General features: G+C 43.5%; 2 protein-coding genes across 2 annotated transcripts in view; both read right to left on the bottom strand.

Annotated features, from left to right (window-relative positions):
• LOC128117164 (uncharacterized) overlaps positions 1–21,669 on the bottom strand; it is a 99,837-nt gene that overhangs the window by 19,609 nt on the left and 58,559 nt on the right. The window contains exons 6-13 of the mRNA XM_052749096.1: positions 11,912–12,015; positions 11,679–11,781; positions 11,445–11,548; positions 11,172–11,314; positions 10,841–10,918; positions 10,300–10,565; positions 6,143–6,241; positions 5,216–5,301 (exon numbers count right to left, since the gene is read on the bottom strand). Coding sequence (XP_052605056.1) covers positions 10,890–10,918; positions 11,172–11,314; positions 11,445–11,548; positions 11,679–11,781; positions 11,912–12,015 — 483 coding nt within the window. The 3' untranslated portion in view covers positions 5,216–5,301; positions 6,143–6,241; positions 10,300–10,565; positions 10,841–10,889. The remainder of the gene's footprint in view (positions 1–5,215; positions 5,302–6,142; positions 6,242–10,299; positions 10,566–10,840; positions 10,919–11,171; positions 11,315–11,444; positions 11,549–11,678; positions 11,782–11,911; positions 12,016–21,669) is intronic.
• On the bottom strand, positions 7,407–10,301 carry Gprasp2 (G protein-coupled receptor associated sorting protein 2). Its single transcript, XM_052735939.1, has one exon. It carries the CDS (start codon positions 10,258–10,260, stop codon positions 7,762–7,764), a length of 2,499 nt encoding a protein of 832 aa, XP_052591899.1. The 5' UTR covers positions 10,261–10,301; the 3' UTR covers positions 7,407–7,761.

Below are 21,669 nucleotides of genomic sequence, written 5' to 3'. Positions count from 1 at the left end.
CTTTAATCTACAATGGTGTCCTGCCTTCAAGATATGCTAGGGCAATGGTGTCACAAAGTCTGTGGGAGTAACCAAGCAATAAGTGATTTGACCTAAGGCCTACTCCACAAGATGGAACCCATACCTGACACTACTTGGATGACCAAGAAACAGAGACTAGATAGCCCAGGGACATAGGGCAAAACTAAATAATACTAGTCCAAAACAAGAAAAAATATAGTGATAAAATGACTCCTAATGACATTCTGCTATACTCATAAAACAGTGCATTGCTCAGTCATCATCAGAGAAGCTTCGTCCTACAGTAGATGAGGACAAATACAGAGACCCACAACCCGACATTATGCAGAGTGAGAGACCTTGGAACACTTAGCCCTAAATGAGATGTCTCCATCAAATCCTTCCCCTTAGATAAGAATAAAAATCTCGGGGCTGGAGAGATGGCTCAGTGGTTAAAAGCACTGACTGCTCTTCCAGAGGTCTTGAGTTCAATTCCCAGCAACCGCATGCTGGCTCACAACCATCTGTAATGAGATCTGGCATCCTCTTCTGGCCTGCAGGCAAACATGCTGTATACATAATAAATAAATCTTTAAAAATAAAAGAAAGATGTTTTAAAAAAAAGAATAAAAATCTCATCATTCATATAGTTATCTTCTCTCACCCTTTTGGATAAATATCATAGGCTATTTTATGTAACATCAGGACCAGTTCAGATATTACCTGCCCTAAAATGTTATCATCAAAGGAGATTTGTCATCTTTCTAGTTATGAATGAAATAAGTAAAAAAGAAAAACAACACAAAACAAAAAAAGAAATGTGTGTCTTCTTGCAGCACAGGTGACAGTCCTTAACTCTGCATCAATTTCAAAAGAACAATCTTCAGTGAGATCTCATTTATAAAATATCAACTAATTTTCTATTAAGGTTTTCAAGGTTCGCCAGCCTTTCTTAAAGCTCAACCTTTCAATTTCCAAATTGTAACACTATATTCCAAGTTAAAAGATAGGACTAGAGATTAAAAGTTTAAAAATGTTCATAACTGGAAAAAAACTTGGGAGATAATCCTGCCCTCTCCAAATACCTAAGGAGTGATTAAAAAATCATGATTGTTATTTTTCCCTCTTAGCACATGCACTTATGTGCATACACACATCTGTTATGTAGCTGTAATTAACAATTTGACAGGCATGAATGGGTTAAATATTTGCTTGGCAGTAGCTATGGAACCTAGACATAACCTGCCAGTCTAAAATTTTAAGTTCCACAAACACTAATATAATAGTGACAAGATTTCCAGAATGAATGTGTTGATAAAATATAAGATTGATAACTTTAGAAATTACCCAAATTCTAAGTGAATGGCACAAAGTCATATATTGTAATGTTATGTATACTATACAGGTAGGCTCTTCCTCCATTGTAACTTAATCTGACGTGTATAGGATCAAATGTTGGCTTTATTGGAGTTGGAGTCAGACCCCAGATATTGAAGAGCACAGTCACCAAAGTGATCACCATCACCCAATGAGATAGATGCCGGTCATAAATCTCAGATCATCCATATTTCCTACTGACAAGTTATAAAAGTAGGGGTTCCAAAATTGGGTTTCATAATTTGCTGGAATAATTCACATAGGACAAGGTGTGGAAGGGTCTTAACCACAGCTTTTATGCTCACTCCATATGGAGTCAGGGTTTAATCTCCCTTTCCTACATAACAGTATATTTATGAACCAGTGACCTCTACTTAGCCTCGAAAAGAAGAATTTTTAATTTACTTTTAGTGTGTGTGTGTGTGTGTGTGTGTGTGTGTGTGTGTGTGTGTGTGTGTGTAGGGGGGGTTATGGTAAGTATGTTTGGCAAGAGGCCAGCATGGAGAATCTTCCTCTATTACTCTCCACCTTATTTCTGGAGAGATGATATCTCACAAAACCTGCGACTCACCAATTGGCTAAACTGATTGGCCAGAAAGCCTTGGGGTCCTTCTGTCTTGGCCTCCTGCTTTCAGCCTCTCAGCTCTGGGTTTACAAGTGTGTGTCACCACACTTACCCTGCTTTTTACATGGATGTTAGGAATATCGACTCAAATTCTCATACTTGTATAGCAAGTCCAATAAGCAAACTCCCTAACAAACTAAAGTATTTGGGAAGGGATTCATTATATGAGCATTATTGAGTGTCACTGTGATTGAATTAAATACTTAGTCCCACTTTCCTCCTTGGACCTTGAGATAGTCCCAAATTCCAAACTTCTAATTATAGGATCTTTCCTTCTGGTGACTGCCCACATCCTACAGCACAACAAAGACATCTTATTACTCTTATATGTCAGGACATTTCAAGGCTTTTTAAGCTCTGTGTCAAGAACCAGGGGTGGAGATCAGATAGTCTTTACTATGACACACCATGCTTGCAATCTTCTCTAAGAAGAACACACTGACATGGACAAGGAAAAACAGGTCTTGAGAGGAAAACCTCAACACTGAATGAACACTAGTATTACAAGAATTCTGCTGAACAGAAGGTAGAGAACAACAACAAATGCTTGGGCAGATAGGAATGTTAATTATTCTGATTTCATCGTGACACATTGTATACATATACTGAATTATCACAGTGTACCCTCTAAATATGGACAACTATGATCTGTCAAAAATAAAGAGAGGAGGCAGGGATCTTCATCCTTAGCTCTTGGCACAGAACTCATAAAGTCTTAGTTTCCTCAGTAACAGATACAATATGAGCATGTTTTAACATTTGGCCTTAGTTCCTTGCTCCATAATAAATGAGATTCTAAGAGTAAAAGAGCCTTGGAATTTTTCAAGTTTCAAGCCTTGGAAACTTGCATGCTGATGAGATTTTGGTGGCTCCTAGGTAGCATTAAGATAGGGCTGGTCACCAGCAAAAACAAAAACAAAAACAAACAAGATATGCTTAGAGAGCTGGAACTTTGAGCCACATCCCCTAATTTTCAGGGACAGCAATGGGAATTGGAGATTGAGTTAATCACCAGAGGTCAGTTATTTAATTAATCTAGTCTATATAACTGAACTGCTTTAATGATTTTAATTAATAGAAACTGAACGTTTCCTGATTGGTGAATGCACTCATGTACTCGAATGGTAGAGCACTGCAACTCCTTGGGGACAGCATCTCCTGTATCTTCTACCCTTCTAGACACTGCCCCGAGTACCATCTCATCTACCTTGTCACTCACAGACTTTAGAATATTTTATTATAAACTAGTAACATTAAAGGGCTTCCATGGCGCCGGGTGGCAGTGGTGCACACCTTTAATCCCAGCACTCGGGAGGCAGAGCCAGGCGGATCTCTCTGAGTTCAAGGCCAGCCTGGTCTACAGAGCGAGATCCAGGACAGGCACCAAAACTATACGGAGAAACCCTATCTCGGAAAAAAGAAAGAAAGAAAGAAGGAAGGAAGGAAGGAAGGAAGGAAGGAAGGAAGGAAGGAAGGAAGGAAGGAAGAAAGAAAGAAAGAAAGAAAGAAAGAAAGAAAGAAAGAAAGAAAGAAAAGAAAAAAAGGGTTTCCATGGCTTCTTTTGAGTATTTGTGACAAATTTCTGAACATGAAAATGGTTGTAGAAACCAGTGACTAGTAGCCAAGTCAGAGAGAAGTGTTAGGAACCCAAAGATTCACCATGTGTGATTGTAATCTGACACTGGAGGCAATCTTGTGACACAGAGCCCTTAAATCGTGGAGCCTTTACTAGCTTTAGTTAGCATTGCATTGGAATTAAATTGTAGGCCATGTACATAGTGTTTTCAGAGAACTGGAAAAACTACGTGGTTTAAAAAAAAAGCACACACACATTTATTGTCATGTGAACTGAGAAACTGTTTTCATTTACTTGGTACTCAGAAGATATGGAGGAGTACTCAGAAAACACAGGAATGTACCAACTGGCTGCTGTCTAGGATGGAAACAAAGGAACGCATCCTCAGAAATGAACAATGAGCAAAATACAAGGAAGATAGAAAATAGTGTGCAGAATAAAACCTATGAGGTTTTTTTAGGAAGTAATTTGTATAGGACCCCCAAAGACAAGTATCTCAGATGCAGGAGAGCAGAGAAAGGGAGTCTCACAAGAGTTACCGGCATGTTTTTCTAAATAGGAAGGAGCTGCTGCCTGGGACTGAGATCCAGGACTTAACCTTTTAGAGGTTAAGATTAGAGAATCCCAATGAGAAATCCCATGGAAAAGCAAAAAGCACCTAGATTTTCTCCCTTTCACTCTATGTGTCCTATCTTCATCCCTAGATTTTTCTCTAGTCCATCCCTGGCCACTTGGAACCCTGGAGGAAAAGGCAGATACCATGTGAGCTCTTTTCCTCGCCACACTGTGAGCTGCCCTGAGACATCTCCAGTGGCTGGATGCTGCCATTAAGGAAATCAGACAGAAATCAGAAATCAGGCCACATCATGGGGAGCAGAGTGGCAGTATAACCACTGTTACTGCACTGTTTCCCCTCTCTGGGTTCCTAAAGCCAATTCTACCTGTAAGGTCATCACCTCCCTCCCCGACACACACAGGGTGGGGAAGGGGAGGGACGAAGGGAGGGAGAGAGAGAGACAGAGACAGAGAGAGGAGATACAGATATAGCATGGGGTAGGAGCCTAGAGATGGAATGAAATGGTATTCAGAAGACAGGAGAGAGTGAGATGGTCTAAGGCATTTCCAGCACTACCATCTAGTCTGAATCACTACCACCCAAAGGATGCCATTTCTCAGATCCCACATACTTCAGTAGTAACTGCTGTTTCTCCACAGGAATTCATCCTCCAGGATGACTTGTACCAGCTTCTTGAGCTCCTGATCTGGCAAACATGCCTTTGACTGACTGAGGGCTTATCTCTTCCATCCAATCAATACTATCATTCTGGACACATAAAAAAATGGTTTTCAAGCTAACACAGCATGGACACCAGCTCAACCACCTTAACCTCTTGCCCCTTGTTCTACCTATCCCAATTGTCAGGTATATGCCTTTCCTGTCCTTCTCTGTGACAGTAAACATGCCTCTCTCTGTGTCCAAGCAAAAGCCTCATCTCCACAAAAACATACACATAGACAACACCACATCAGACCAGCAAGACTACAGAGCATCTGTAGTAGCTCTGAAGCACGGAGAACAGAACAATATCCTGCCTCTGGAGTTGAGCTCCTTACCAGAAGAACCTGAACCTCCTTACCTTGAAAATGGTCAGAAGGCTAGCTGGATTAGTAGTCAAAGCTTCCAGCCTGAAGCCTGGGGGCTTGCTCTCTAAGAGTGCTTGGCCTAAAAGAAAAAGGTTCCCTGAGGAGTTGGGTCATGAAATGATTCTTTAGCAGTAATTTGTATAATGTTCAAACATGTGAAACCATACACAGAAAATCTTGAAATATATCAACAAAATGAACTTGTAAATTCTAGTTCCTACCATGACGACTATTCCTGTTAAGGTTTGTGGTTTGTAAAGGGAGACTAAATTGCCACTTTGTCCTATTTCTAAATTTCATATACTAAAATCAAACGGGAAAATGTTTCACTGGCAGGTACATTCTACAATGTTCAGGCAAAATCAACACAGGTTACTAGATACTATTTTAGTACACCATGGGACTCCATATTCTATTGATTGAGCTATGTTTTAGCCTTGATTAAGCCTGATATTCATTTGTAGATATTATGCTTACTAGATATAGAAAAAGATTTGTCCAAGAGTATGGATTAAATGTTCAAGGTATTGCATGTAAGATGGTAATCAGCTTGTATAATTCTGTGATATTATCCTATCATTTGATTCCGATATATAATTTTTAACTTTATATTGTGTATATGGAATACACATCTATCCCCTTTGACTGTTTTTTGATCTTAGCAGTTGTTCATTGTGTTGGTAAAATTCTTGCACCATGCTCCCATTTTATTAATACAAGTCACAATTTTATCTGTTTGAAAGTATATAGCATTCTCAGACCAAAGAAAATAAATATTTTTCTCCTGTCTAAAAATGACGAAAAGTTTTCTGTTTCGCACAATTTTTCTATTTCCTGACTTGTGAAATACTCCTCTATGAAGGCTTGTTGTAGGCTGTGACTTTTTGGTTGTGGCAAAATATGCAGGACATAAGACTTACCATTTTAATCAGTTTACAGTGTACAATTCAGTGACATAAGTAAATTCTCAAGGGTGCTGCAACCATCCCCACTGTCTAGTTGCAGAATTTTGTTGCCACCTAAAAAAGGAAATGTTATGATTGTTTGAGTGTAATAATTACATGAGAAATTTCATTTTTTGTACCATCAACAGCCTAATACAAACTTAGTAATCTTGGTTCTGAGGTCTCATTCATCTGTATCTTTTCTAAATCACTTTATCTCTAACTTTTTTTTTAACACTTTAGGTTCATCATTTATACAAACATACCCTTTCCCGGCATGCCCGTCTACAACCAGAGTCACATTAGATGGGAACGTATTAACTTTTGTATGTTATGCTAAATTTTGTGTTTCTTAAATGCCCGTCTCTAAGAATTTAACTTTGTATATTTTAATTCAGATAAGGGCTATATGAAGCTGCTTTAGTCACAATGAGCTCAGACATTTTATTTATACACAATTTTTAAAGTAATAGCTAATTTTTCAAATATGACGTCCAATTCTTCTCTAGTTACTATATATTAAATTACTAATGTTGTTTCATGTCAATAAGTCAATCCATACATAGTTATTTCGATGGTTAATACTTTCCTTGGACTATCATCATACAAGAAATATTACTTCTGAGCCCATTTAATTAGACACGGTGGTCCTCAACCTTCCTAATACTGTGACCCTTTAATACATTTCCTCATGTTGTGGTGACCCCCAACCATAAAGTTATTTCTGTTGCTACTTCACAACTATAATTTTGCTCCTGTTATAAACTGCAAATATTTTTTGGCTACAGAGGTTTGTCGAAGGGGTCACAATCCATAGATTGAGAACCACTGAGTTAGTGTCCTTTTCATTCACCCTTTAGGTAGTATTGAAGCAAAACCTATACTTGGAACTGTTAACTACTGTTTGGATTACCCAGTTGCTCAAAACTTACCTTATCCTAATTTTCCAACTGTATTACTTTCTCATCTCCTCTCACTTATTTTACCCATGTTACTGGAACAGATTTTCCTACCACACACTTTCCTTCACACCACCATGGTTCATTTCCAAGAATGCTTACTGTTCAGTGACTTTCTAGGTCCCACTTCTTTGAAGCATTTCTTGAGTGCCAAAGCCCACAGTAATCTCCCTTCCTAAAATAGGATTTTCTAGTAAGCATGTATTTGTTCTAATACTAATCATTTATTTTGGAATGTGTATGATGTATCTGCACCTGGTTTTGAAAGTGAAGAAGGGTCATTTATGGCAATTTCAACATTGAACTTTATTGAAAACACAGACTCAAGTAGAGAACCACATGTTTAAAGAACACATAGCAAGATAGCTTACTCATATGACTTGGTTCACTGGGAGCTCAACACTAAAAATACCACAATCTGGACAGTAAGACAAATAGCAACAAATGTGTTTTCAGTTCTGATATTCATTTTGGCATCCACAAATGATCCAGCTCACAACAAGAGTTTGACAAGTTTAACATTAGCATTAAAAATATAAGTTACAACACAGGACCAGACTGGGAACACCGAAGCACTACTTGGGGCTCTTTGGGAACATAAGGCTGATCAGTGGCAGGCGGTTAATCACACTGACTTCACTGTCCCTCCTCGGGATCATTTTGATTGTCTATTTGGATTTGCAGCCGTTTAGCCAGCTCTTCAAACTCATGGAATGCAGAAACAAGTGGCTCAAGACTGAAATCGTCATCGATTAAAGACATTGTTCCACTTTTTACAATATTACTGATATTCTGAAACATTTTGATAACAATCTGAATGTTATCGTTTGTCTCCTCTATGTTGAAGAGACCCACAAATATTGACAGAGCTTTGGCACTGAATAGTTTCTTTGCCACCATAGGATTCTCAGACAAGTTCAACAGCATTTTCAGAACATGAAACTTTGTTCTTGCATTGCCTGTGGTCAATAAGTTGAGAAACCCAGACACATAATTGGCAATCAGTGTGTGATAATCAGTAGTTATAGTGAGGTGTCTAAGCATCCTTATTCCAGTTAGCTGCTCAAGCGAATTCACACCATGTGCAAGGGTTTCCTCACACACTTGGCATATAAATGTCTCAATCATGTTTAGATTCGGATAAGGTGGAGCCATGTGGATCATATTCTCCAAAAAGTTAGTCCTAACTCGGGAGGAAGGATAATTCATCAGGGTTTCAATAAGTGAGACCACACCAGAATCTCGAATGAAATCTCGGGTAAACTGAGAAGCGGTTCTCATACCCATTGCAATTTTAGATATTTCGTGGATAAAAGGATCACGAATTTTGTCCATTAGCAGAAGGAGCTCCTCAAACTCTGCAGAGCCAATTTTAAGCTCACACTGTATGCAGCTGCAAGACCAGTTCGCAGGGTCTGCACTTTCCTTGGCCTTAAGATGCGCTCTTATTTCTTGGACTGAACGGTAAGAGGGATCATACTGAAATGGGAACTCGGGTTCAGGCAGATCAGGCTGAAGCCCAGATTCCTGCTCTTCCCCTTCTGCACCAAGTTCTGCATTCTTGGCTTTTGCCTCAGTATTTTCAGAATCCCCTTCAGGGATTCTAAAGGGGAAGCCAAGCCCACGGCAAATACCAGGTTTGAATTCAACAGTAACTTCATCCCAGGTTTTGGGCCTAGATGCTACATTAAGCTCCTCAGCTGAATTTCTGAACCTGCTCTTAGCCTTGTACACAGGGGTGGGATTTAGGTCAAAGCAGGCCTCATCTCTATCCCAGAACCAGGACCCAAATATGGCCTCTTCTTCAGACTCAGGCCTGACCTCATCTCTGGCTGCAGCCCCCAAAGTGGGCTTTTCTTCGGTCCAGAACAAAGATCCACCAATGGCTCCCTCTTCAGCCCCTGGTTCGGATTCACAGATTGCTGAAGCTCCAGTCTCCAAACCAGTCTCCTGTTCTGCCCAGAACCAAGACCCAATAATCACTTCCTCCTCAAACCTGGATTCTTGTTTGGCCCTGTCACCGTTTTCAACATCTTTTTGGTTCCTGTTTTTTAAGATGTTATTAGACTCTGCCTTGTCTCTGCGCCTGAATCTATTAGCTTCTTCCCCAGGCAAAAACCAGGACTCTTTATAGAACTCATCTTCAGATTCAGATTCAAAATAGTCCTCCCTCTTTGTCCTGATCTTCGGTCTCACATTGGCCTCTTCCCTGCCTCTGGGCCTAAACAAGTCATTGGTGTTTTCTCCAGCCCAAAAGCAGAATGGGTTCCCCGCCTCATCCTCAGACCCAGACCAAGAATCAATATAGGGCTCTTGTTTGGACCTGGGCCTGGACCTGGCATTAGTCTGATGTTTAGCCCTGTGCCTGGACCTAGTATTTGCCTCTTCCCTGGGCCATGATCTGATACTGGTCTCCTCTCCAGTCCAGAAAGAAGACATTGTAGAGGTTTCATCTGCTGACCAAAACCCAGACTCATTAGAAGTCTCCTCCCTGGCTCTGGGCCTGGGATAGCACCAAGAACCCGAATTAGCCTCCTCTCCTGGTCCAAACCAGGGCTGGATTCCAGCCTGACCCTGGGTCCCAGGAAAGGTCTCCCTGTTCATAGTGACCAGTTCTCTCTCTATAGACAGACTCTTAGATTTAGTAACTGATGAAGGGTCAGACTCAGCATTGACCAGGGGCCATGTGACAGCATTAGACAATGGTGCTCTCCCAGCCCGTGATATTGCCTCTCTCTGGGCCCATGCTTGGGCATCATCCTTAGGCCTTGCTCCCGGGATTGGCTTGGCCTCAGTCTTAGGGCGAGCACCACCTACTGCCCTGGTATCCGTTTTGGGCCTGGCACCAGTCATTACCTGGGCCTCAGATCTAGGCCTTGCTCCAGGCAGTGCCTGGGCACCATTTTTAGGTCTTGTTCCAGACCCTGACTGGGGCTCAGTTTTAGGCCTTGCCCGAGATGAAGATTTCGATTCAGTTTTGGGCCTTGCTCCACTTGTTGCTGGAGCCTGGGGCCTGACTTTGGGTCTGACCACCATAGGGACTTCACTTTCTCGATCAGCCCCACCCATAACCTCTTCCTGAGGCTTCTTATCAGGTTTGGCCTGAGACCCAGTCTCAACTTCTGCCCCAGTCATGGTAAAAATTAGAGAGAAGGCTCAATTAAGAATGCCTACCAAAGCCTCAGTCTCAACAATAGATCTGCCACAGTACTGTATCTTCACACACTGATCTTTGGATGAGTGAGTAGCAGGGATAAACCACCAATCCGGCACTCAAGGAGGCTCCTACCCAAGCACAATCTCAGTCCATAACACAGATACAGTGCAGAAGAGGCGAAACCAAGCCAGAGGAGGATGGACAGGTCCCAGGTGGGTGCAGACCTGTTGACTGCGCTGGTCAGCAGCAACCCCGGCACCACCAAGCAGCCACTGCAGCTGGTCTAGGAAGAGAAAAAAAGAGGAAGTCAGCCTTCTACAATTCTGTTGCCTCCTGTTGAAACTTACACAGAGACACTGGCGCAGGATGCTGAGTGGAAGAGCTCAGCTATGAGAAAACCTCAGTGTTCCCTTTGCCTGCTGGAAAACAGGGACGGGGGTGAGCAAACAGTACACACGCGAGAAATGAAGACAGAGGGGAGCCCCCAAATCTCACAGTAGTCACTCTTGGGTGATCTCTACTACCCCCATCTAAAAGTGAACCCTCTCCCATACCAACCTTCACCGATGTGGGGCGATTCCCTCCTCTTTTCTATGTTCAGGTGGTGTTAAGACCAACAGAGAAGGGCAGGGAGTCCTACAAATGCATAAAAGAAAATGGAGTCTCAATGCTTGGTATATAGGCACACATCTCTGAGCCCAAACAGACAATAACAAAACCACACCTGCTTTCTATCTAAAGTTTATGTTCCCTGGTCTCAGCTCTCAGCTCTTGTCTTTTGGATCACAGATTAACTCACATCTCCCTCAACATTCCTAGTATCTCTGAAAGGAAATAAAGGATGCTGTGGCAGTGAGCAAATTTAGGGGGCAGTAAAGACAACATGTACCCTCTTGGGTTACAGCAGTCTGCACTTGTCTCCTCAGTACCTGGATCCTGCACTGCCCCTGGGTCTCACCAACCTGAGAGACCTGAGACCGTCTCCTCGATGTCTTCTTTCTTACTTGCAGAACTACCAGCCTTAAAGCAGGCCTGTGGACAAAGAGATGAAAATGTAAGACAATCGGGAAATGATGGCAGCATCTCTAGGCAAATGTAGGGGGCAGTAAAGACATCATGCACCCTTTTGGTTTACAGCAGTCTGCATTTGTATCCTCAGTACCTGGATCCTCCACTGCCCCTGGGTCTCACCAACCTCCAGAGATCTGAGACAGTCTCCTCGATGTCTTCTTTCTTTCTTGCAGAACTACCAGCCTTAAAGCAGGCCTGTGGACAAAGAAATGAAAATGTAAAACAATCAAGAAACGATGGCAGCATCTCCAGGCAAATGTAGGGGGCAGTAAAGACATCATGCACCCTCTTGGGTTACAGCAGTCTGCACTTGTCTCCTCAGTACCTGGATCCTGCACTGCCCCTGATTCTCACCAACCTGAGAGATCTGAGACAGTCTCCTCGATGTCTTCTTTCTTTCTTGCAGAACTACCAGCCTTAAAGCAGGCCTGTGAACAAAGAAATGAAAATGTAAGACAATCGGGGAATGATAGCAGCATCTCTAGGCAAATGTAGGGGGCAGTAAAGACATCATGCACCCTCTTGGGTTACAACAGTCTGCATTTGTCTCCTCAGTACCTGGATCCTCCACTGCCCCTGGGTCTCACCAACCTCCAGAGATCTGAGACAGTCTCCTCGACGCCTCCTTTCTTTCTTGAAGAACTACCAGCCTTAAAGCAGGCCTGTGGACAAAAAGATGAAAATGAAAGACAATCGGGAAATGATGGCAGCAGCTGATCCGGCTGAGAAGAACACCACCAAGGATAAGAACCAGATCATGTGTCTTTCAGCATTTAGGGTCCTACTGCTGGAACATTCTAGTTCCATTTTGCCTGGCTGCAGGGTTTCTGTGGTAACACCCACTTCTTGATGTCATACTTATTAGTCCTTCTGCAATTCTGAGGATGCGCCACTAGGTGGCCACATTTCCTCGCCTTGCGCAGCAAAAAATGGGGGAAGGGCGCCGCACATTCTAGAAGGCAGGTTCTGAAGTGGTCCTTGGATTTATGACTCCGTCATCATGCCCAAACCATCTTTTCAGACCCCAAATTTGGGAAGGAGGGAAGGGCATTGGGGAAAATACCTGAAAGGCTGTGAGAAATGAGATTAGGAGACACTAATGGATACCCCACCTGTTCTGGTCTGTCACCCCCACCCTTTTCGCATCTCCAATCACTGTCTGGCGCCCACTCCCATTGCCACACACCTCTAGAAATCCACGCCATTTTCCTGTTCCTCTTTCCTCAAGCCTCTGGTCTACTGATGCTCACTGTGGCCTGTCAGAATACGCCAGACCTACCGCGCAGAGAGGAGACTTTGCCATCAAGCAGGAGCCTGTGGGAAGGGACAGCACCCAGGGCGCAGGGTACAAGGGCCCCTCTCCGGAAACAGATCAGAGCCCTAGTAGCCAAGGCGACTCACCACCCACCAGCTGAGCTGGCCCCAGAACTGGACATCCGCCTCGCACCCCCCACATACACACACCCGTGGGCTCCCGGCGCGGCCCCCCCCCCAATTCCCGCACCGCCATTTCTCCCGCAGCCGCCTACCCCATAATCTTTTCCACGGCCCAGACTGACACCTGAAGAGAGGCTGTCAGGCTGTCTGGCGCGCCAGACTCCAGACCATCACACCCAGCCGCCCTTCCCCCACCCCCGTGCCTGCGGCCCGACCCGGGCTCCCGCTTCCTCCTCACCGCCTAGGATCTCAGGGATCCGCCACCACTCCAGGGAGCCCCCACGACCCGCTCGCCTCCACTGCACTGTCAGGGCCGGGCGGTGGTCCGCAGTGCGCGGCCGCCCCAGCCCTCGACACACCCCCACTTGCCTGGCCAGGCGCACGGCCCAGGTCTCCGGGCTCCCCCGCGTCCCCGTCTGCTCCCGCCCGTGCTCCGTCCTCCGCAGCTCCTCGCACAGTGCTCTCGCCGCCGCCGCTTTGCGCGCGAGTGCGATGGCAGAGCCGCGTCCCGCCCCCACGCCTCTGCACCAAACGGGCAGGGGCTGCTGCGCAGGATGCGGCAGGAGCAGCTCGCCTCGAGGGTGTCGGGAAGGGGCGGAGGGATACGGCGCACTGGGCTCGACGCCCCCTCCCGGGCCCACCCTAGTTCCGACTCCCAGTGGGCGGGGCCGGAGGCAGCCCCCCTCCACTCGGAGGGGTGGGTCGCGCCCGTGGGCTTCTGCAGACCCCTGTTCGCCCTAACCAGAGACCACCACCACTTTTCTGGCGCCACTACAGTGTGTGGGATGGCTGAGAGCTAGGGTCCATGAGGGCTTTGGGTTGGGGGGGGGGCGGACTATATGAAGGGGGGTGTCTGGAGTTGGGGAGCAGGAGGGAGCAGCGGATGGATACTGAGTGGGCCCCTTGCTACATCTGCACCTCAGAACGAGGCTGGACAGTGCCTACTCATCTCTACTCCCCCTCCCATTTTCCGCCCGTTTTTGACGCCAATGGAAGGGGAGGGGGACTGTCAGTACTGCAGCCTGAGAGGGGACAGGTGACCTAGCAACAGCCAGCCAGTAGGTTCCTGTTGTTTCTCCCATGTTTTCTTTGGTTCATGCAACCATGAAGAGGATCAGGGCACTTCTGAAATGGGGGCTTCCATTACATACCCCACCACTGTCCCTATTCCAAAGGGGAGACAGAGGCAGAGAGGAAAGGAGGGAATGAAAGAGAGAGGGAGAGAGGGAGAGACAGGGAGAGAGGAAGGGAGGGAGAGAGAGAGAAACAGAGAGAGGGGGAGAGAGAGAGAGAAAGAGAGAAAGAGAGAGAGAGAGAGAGAGAGAGAGAGAGAGAGAGAGAGAGAGAGAGAGAGAGAGAGAGAGAGAGACTGAGACAGAGAGTGAATCTAAGTAGCAATACCTTCTGCTATTTATTGCCCATCCCACAATGCTCTTTCCCTGTCAGTATTTGCAGGGTGTCAGAGTCCTGCTTCTCAGCTGTCCCACAGCCAAGTGTTGGGACCCAGTTTGGGCCTGTTCAGTTTTCCTTGCCAAATGGTTCTGAAATCTTCTCTTGCCAGTCATGTCCAAGCCTTCATATTTGACAGCGTGCAAACCCAGGAGGGATTAACTAGCTTGGATCTCAGCCATAGCTAACTGCCTAGGTTCACTGTATGTCTCAGGGAAAGGACCCTCCATGCATCTTTTCCCTTAAGACCCACACCTGGCTGATTTTGAATCTTTTCCTTTTGCTTCACCCACAAAATTCCCTCTGCTTTTCGTCCTCTCTTTTCTGTGCTTGCTTTGTGGGAAAATCAGCAGTGACATGAAGCCCACACTGAAGCAGTTGGCCTTGCCCGTTTAGAAATTCATTTAAGCACCTACTCAGTGTTTAGCAAAATAACAGCCCCAAGTCCATACCCAGGATATGTGAATATATGTTATTTGACCAAGGAGAATTGAAGTTGCAGGTGGAACTATGGTTATTAATTGCAGCATTTAACACACAGTTGTGCTGGATTATTCTACCCAATATAAATGCAAGAGTACTTAGGTGTGGCATAAGGTTCTGTGTTTGAAGAAAGCAGCATAGGGAAAGAGGAGCTGGAAAGTCCATTGTTAGCTTCGAAGATGGAAGGAATACAGTAGCCATAGAATGTAATCTGTCTCCAGAAGCTGGGCAGAAAACCAAAGATTCTCCCATAGTGATGTACCAGGAAAGGAACCTTCAGAACACCTTTGCCTTAGTCACCTTTTAAAGTAATTTCTAACCTCCATAACTGTAAAATAATAAATATGCATTATCTTAAGCTACTACATTTGTAATACAGTTGCCTCTGTCTAGCCCCTATTCCACCTCTGTATGTTCAAGGAACCCTGGATGGGAATTTTTTTTCTAAAATATGTTCCTGTACTAAGCAAACTTTTTCTTGCCAACATTCCCCAAGCAATGGAATTTAATGAGTTTCACAGTCTATATATAGTATTCAGTATTTTAAGCCTTTTAACGAACAATTTATCATTTTATGTACATAGCTGTTTTTGCATACAAGCATGTCTGTGCACAACATGCGTGCTTCGTACTTGACAGGTTCAGAAGGAGCATGGGATCCCTTGTAACTGGAGTTACAGATGTTTGTGGGCCAATATCTGGGAATCAAAAAAACTCAGGTCTTCTTCAAGGGTAGTAAGGGCTCTTAACAGCTGAGCAATCTCTCTAGCCCCTTGTTTTAGTATTTTAAGCAATCCAAAGCAGGTGAAGGTATATTGGGAAAAGTGCATACATTATATGGAAATTTTGTGGTGTTTTGTGCAAGTAGCTTGAGTTCCCCCATGCTTTGGTCCGAGGGGATTCTAGAAGCACTCTGCTGTGGATACTGAGGGAGTCGCTGTAATCTGTTATAACAGTATTAAGAAACTCCTTTCCCATCCTGGCAAGTCCTACACTCACTATCTTTCACTGTGTTTCTGTCTCTAGGAAAATCTGTTTTGCAATCATTTCTCAACACTGCTACTACCCCTATCTCTTTTCTCTCTTTGTCCTAAAGAAGAAATATTTTTGTGATGGTCCTTGAAGCTCAACTTGGAGACTACTACCTTTTTTTTGGGCAAACAATCACTTATATGAAAGGAGAACCCTGTTTTCATCGTGAGGTTTCCTGTATTTCCATATCAGTATTTATTTGTGAAGAGATATTTTACTCACATTGTTTATATGTTAAGAAAAAAGTAACTCCCAAATGATCCAGGCTATTGCCAAGGGTAGTTGCTGCTCTCCACAAACTGATGGTAAGGCCCTATTGCCGAAGACAATATCTACACAACTCATTGAACATGGAGAAGTCGAGTCTGTGCATACACAGAGCCTTCACCCCTACTGACTAGTGTGCATGCTACTGGACATTGCTCTGCACACTACCAAAGGGAAAAGGCATACAGGCCCTTCAATCCACAATGCTGTCCTGTCTATAAGAAGAACTAATGGCAGCAGTGGCACAAAGCCTGTGGGAGTAACCAGTCAGTATCTGATGGGATTTAAGGCCCCCCCAGGAGATGGAACCCATACCTGAAACTGCTTGCTTGTCAAGAACATGAGAATGGATAGGCCAGGGACCTAGTGTAAAACCAAATACTACTGTTCTGCTAAAGTAATGTTTGAATAAAATGGCTCCTAATGACACTCTGCTGTACTCATAGATCAGTGTCTTGCTCAACCATTATCAGAGAAACTCTTTCCTGAAGTAGATGGTAATAAATACAGTGACCCACAGCTGGACAATGCCGAGTGAGAGACTTTGGAACACTCAAGTCTTAAATGGGGCGTCTCCATCAAATTCATCCTCTCAGCGCTCAGTGAACACTGCAGAGGAGGAGGCAGAAAAGTTGAAGGTCCAGAGGGGATGAAGAACACCAAGGAAACAAGGCCCTCTAAACACAGCAGAGCCAATGCACAGATGACCTCACAGAGACTGTGGCAACTTGCATAGGGCCTGCAAAGGTCTGAGACTGATGGGGTCCCAGTACTGAGATGGAAAGTGGACACAAGCCCACATCCCTAACACAATGGAGTCTCCCTGAGTATACATATAAGGCTAGTCCCCATGCCCAACAATAGATGACCAACAAAAACTAGCTCAACGACATTTTTAGAGGTTCTTGGTCTCATAAAGCTTTGTCAAGTTTTTTTTTTCATGCAGGTCCCTTGCATGCATGCATGCATATATATATATGTGTGTGTGTGTGTGTGTGTGTGTGTGTGTGTGTGTGTATGTATGTATATATACACACATATATACATATATGTATATATAATGATTGCTGGTTTTATATCTTATGGGTTTTCTGTCTCTGTTTCTGCATCTATATATGTTTCTTGTGCTTTTTCTTTACTTCTTTTTCTGTTTGTTTTGTCCTATTCTAGTTTGTGGGCTTGTGTCCACTTTCTTAGATGTCTGTTTGTATCCTAATGAGTGAGAATAAAAGGGGTGTGGATTTGGATGTGTGGGGAAATTGGGAGGATCTGGGAGGAGTTGGGGGAAGAAAGGAAGGAAGAAAAGAGTTCCTGAGAGTAATTTCTATAATATATCTGGAGGTGTGTGGATGCTGTCTATTAGAAAAAGACCAGTTCTGCTAGTTAAATGGTCTTACCTGAGGCTGGAGAGATGGCTCAGTGGTTAAAAGCACATTGCATTACCAGAGGACCCACCTCTGTGAGCCACCTGTAACTCTAGCTCCTGGGAATCTGACTCCCTCTTTGGGCCGCCGTGGAGTGGACATGTTCACATAAACAACAAATAAATCTTTAAAACAGTAAGTAAATGGTCTTCCATGGTGTACTTTTCTTTTTCTCCACAGTATAATGCTGTGGGATGTCCTGTATGCTGTGAATATATGTTGCTATGATTGATTGCTAAATAAAAACGCTGATTGGCCAGTAGCCAGGTAGGAAGGATAGTGTAGGCAGGACAATGAGAGAGGAGAATGCTGGGTGGAAGAAGGCTGAGTCAGGAGATGCTGCCAGCCGCCTCGATGAATAGCGAGATGTAAGTTGCCGGTAAGCCAGGAACCATGTGGCAAGGCATAGATTAATAGAAATGGGCTGAGTTTAAGTATAAGAGCTAGACAGTGGTAGGCCTGAGCTAATGGCTGAGCAGTTTAATTAATATGAGCTTCTGAGTGGTTATTTTATAAGCGGTTGTGGGGTCCGTGGGGCTGGGCAGGACTGGAGAAAACTCCAGCCACAGTATAATCTCGTTGGTGAATAACACTTGAGAGATGGGGGTCAAAGTTATGAAGGAAAGAGAGAGAGAGAGAGAGAGAGAGAGAGAGAGAGAGAGAGAGAGAGAGAGAGAGAGAGAGAGAGAGAGAATCTGTATTCTCCTAACTGTTCTCCTTACTGCCACAGGTGACTTAAAGCCACTGGTACTTTTCATTTCAATCCCCAAACCTATAAATTCAAAGGCATTTGAAAATGATGTCAGCACCAATTCTTCTTCTCATTTTGGGGCGGGGAGGGGGCACTGGCATATTGTTGTGATATTTACCTACAGAGGAATGCTTTTACCAAAAGCTGACAAGTTTTGGTGCCAGACTGGAAAACCTGTTGGAAAATGTGTTGTGAATTTATTTAAAGACATGGACTATGTGTGACTAGCATTTTTTGACCTGAGAACAGCTTTATTCTATGCTCTTTCTGTGCATACCAGTGCTTTGCCTCCTCCTCCTTTTCCCTTCGGGTTATCCCAGCCTGCAGCTGCTTGCCAGGGATAACCCCTTCCTCCCCTTTGAACCTGTCTCCTTTGTTTCGAGACTTAGCTGATCCCAGCCTTGTTCCCTCTTCAGCAACACAAAGGGAGAGGGGAGAGATAAATAACACTAAAGATGCTTGAAAAATCCATAGGGAAGTATATATTTCATACTTACCTAAAGTTACACATAACATATACAAGTGTGTATGTGTGCATAAACACACACATACTCACATAGTCTATCTAACAAAAATCCCAATATCAGCCATGAGAAACCTCATTTAAAGTTGCTGTTCAGGGGAGCCCATGAGATTCCTCCCAAACATTCCAGGCGATTGCCATTGCATTTGGTTGCCTCCCCGAATTTGAAGGTGACACTCACTCGCTGAAGACACCGCACACTTTGAACACAGAACTTGGAGGAATCAAGCTGGAAATGACCTGGAAGCCTTCTCCCTGAGGTTTAGCTTTCACAGTACAAGAAGGAGATATGTAATCTTCCAAAGGAAAAACAAATTCAAGTCTTAACCCAGCTATGACACCTATAAATACCAATGACCAGCAAGGGAAGATATCCCCAAAAGTGTAATAGTGACACTTATACCTTGAGGGTAACCAACAACTGTCTAATTGGACTTAAGGTCTGCTCAATAGCAGGGAATTCATGTCTGGTACTATAAATCTATCAACTACCCTTAGCTGGTGATGTCAGGACTCACAGGAGAGCATACTACCACCACTTTTTAAAACCAGTATAATTTCTAAATGCATTCTAATAATTACCTTTATATACACAGATAAGTATAACTTTCACCTATCATCAAAGAAAACTTTTTGCAGCAGCAGCAGCAGCAAAACAAACAGACACCATTACAGAAAGGTACCAGTTGGTCAAAATGCAAAGAACAACTGGCTATGGGGTGCCCAGCCTCCACCGGTACGTCTACAACACAACCACTACATCTAAGGATGTACATTTGGGGAACATCACAGGAAAGGGTCCGGAAAGACTGTAAGAGCCAGACAATCGAGAAGTCTGCCATGGGACTGTCTTCTATACAGAACAAGGAAGCTTCACCTATAAATTCTCAGCAATGTGTAGTAGCCTGATCAATGACAATGCCAGCTGACATGCCAATGTATCCAGATGGGTGAAATCTCACAAAGTGCTACCCTAGGTGAAGAGCTACAGACAATTAATGACTGCTGAGAGAAAGAATCATTCCTCCCCAATTAATTACCTAATAGTAAGTAGTCAGCCTCCAAAACATATACATGTGAGCAACACTAAATTAACTTAGCAGATTGTATTTATATATGTATATGTAACAATAACAATCAAAGAAAAATAGAACAGATAAAAAGAAAAAGAAAAGGACATAAGGATGGAGAGATGATGGCTCAGCAGTTAAGAGCACTGATTGCTCTTCCGGAGGACTCAGGTTCAATTCCCAGCACCCACACAGTGACTAACAACCATCTTTAACTCCAGTTCCAGGGTACCAGATGCTCTTTTCTGGCCTCCACAGGCATCAGACATGTATGTGGTGCACAGATACACATACAAACAAAACATCCATACACGTACAATAATAGAATAAAATAAAGAAGAGGACATGAAGTTGGAAGAGAGATACGTTGAGAGGCCCTAAGGGGGGTTTAAGGAAGGAAGTGAGAATAGATGTGGTCATTATATACATGTATAAAATTTTCAAACAATAAAGAAAAAAAAGACAGCTGACCCAAGCTGGTGGGAGCTCATGGACTCTGGCCTGTCATCTGGGGAACATGCAGGGGACCGAATTAGGCCTTCTGAATGTGGGTGACAGTTATGTGGCTAGATCTGTTTGGGGAGCCCCTGGCAGTGGGACCAGGACTTATCCCGGGTGCATGAAATGGCTTTTTGGAACACATTCCCTAGGGTGGGATACCTTGCTCAGCCTTGACACAGGGGGAGGGGCTTGGTCCTGCCTCAACTTGATAAGCCACACTTTGTTGACTCCTCAAGGGAAGCCTTATCCTCTCTGAGGAGTGGATGGGGGTGGGATTGGGGAGGTGGGGGGGCGAGAGAAGGGGAGAGAGGGGGAACTGGGATTAGTATGTAAAAAACTTTTTTTAATAAAAAAATTAAATAAAAATCTGCAACTTAAAACAACTGAGTGTGTGTGAGGAGAAGTGGTGGGGAAGTTAGGAAGGAATGAAAGTAGAGGGTGGGACGTGGACCAAAACACATTGTGTGCTTGTGTTGAATTCTTCAACACATCATTGTGTGCTTGTGTTGTTGAATTCTTAAACAACACATTGTGTACTTGTGTTGAATTCTTCAACAACACATTGTGTGCTTGTGTTGTTGAATTCTTAAACAACACATTGTGTACTTGTGTTGAATTCTTAAACAACACATTGTGTGCTTGTGTTGAATTCTTAAACAACACATTGTGTCCTTGTGTTGAATTCTTAAACAACACATTGTGTACTTGTGTTGTTGAATTCTTAAACAACACATTGTGTACTTGTGTTGAATTCTTAAACAACACATTGTGTACTTGTGTTGAATTCTTAAACAACACATTGTGTGCTTGTGTTGAATTCTTAAACAACACATTGTGTGCTTGTGTTGAATTCTTAAACAACACATTGTGTACTTGTGTTGAATTCTTAAACAACACATTGTGTACTTGTGTTGAATTCTTAAACAACACATTGTGTGCTTGTGTTGAATTCTTAAACAACACATTGTGTCCTTGTGTTGAATTCTTAAACAACACATTGTGTACTTGTGTTGTTGAATTCTTAAACAACACATTGTGTACTTGTGTTGAATTCTTAAACAACACATTGTGTACTTGTGTTGAATTCTTAAACAACACATTGTGTGCTTGTGTTGAATTCTTAAACAACACATTGTGTCCTTGTGTTGAATTCTTAAACAACACATTGTGTACTTGTGTTGTTGAATTCTTAAACAACACATTGTGTACTTGTGTTGTTGAATTCTTAAACAACACATTGTGTACTTGTGTTGAATTCTTAAACAACACATTGTGTCCTTGTGTTGAATTCTTAAACAACACATTGTGTACTTGTGTTGTTGAATTCTTAAACAACACATTGTGTACTTGTGTTGAATTCTTAAACAACACATTGTGTA

The sequence above is a fragment of the Peromyscus californicus genome, unplaced genomic scaffold (assembly GCF_007827085.1).
Source record: "Peromyscus californicus insignis strain IS unplaced genomic scaffold, ASM782708v3 Scaffold_10__1_contigs__length_136768540, whole genome shotgun sequence".
Lineage (NCBI taxonomy): Eukaryota > Metazoa > Chordata > Mammalia > Rodentia > Cricetidae > Peromyscus > Peromyscus californicus.
Note: the sequence above shows the minus strand (reverse complement) of the source record. Positions and strands in the feature narration are given on the sequence as shown.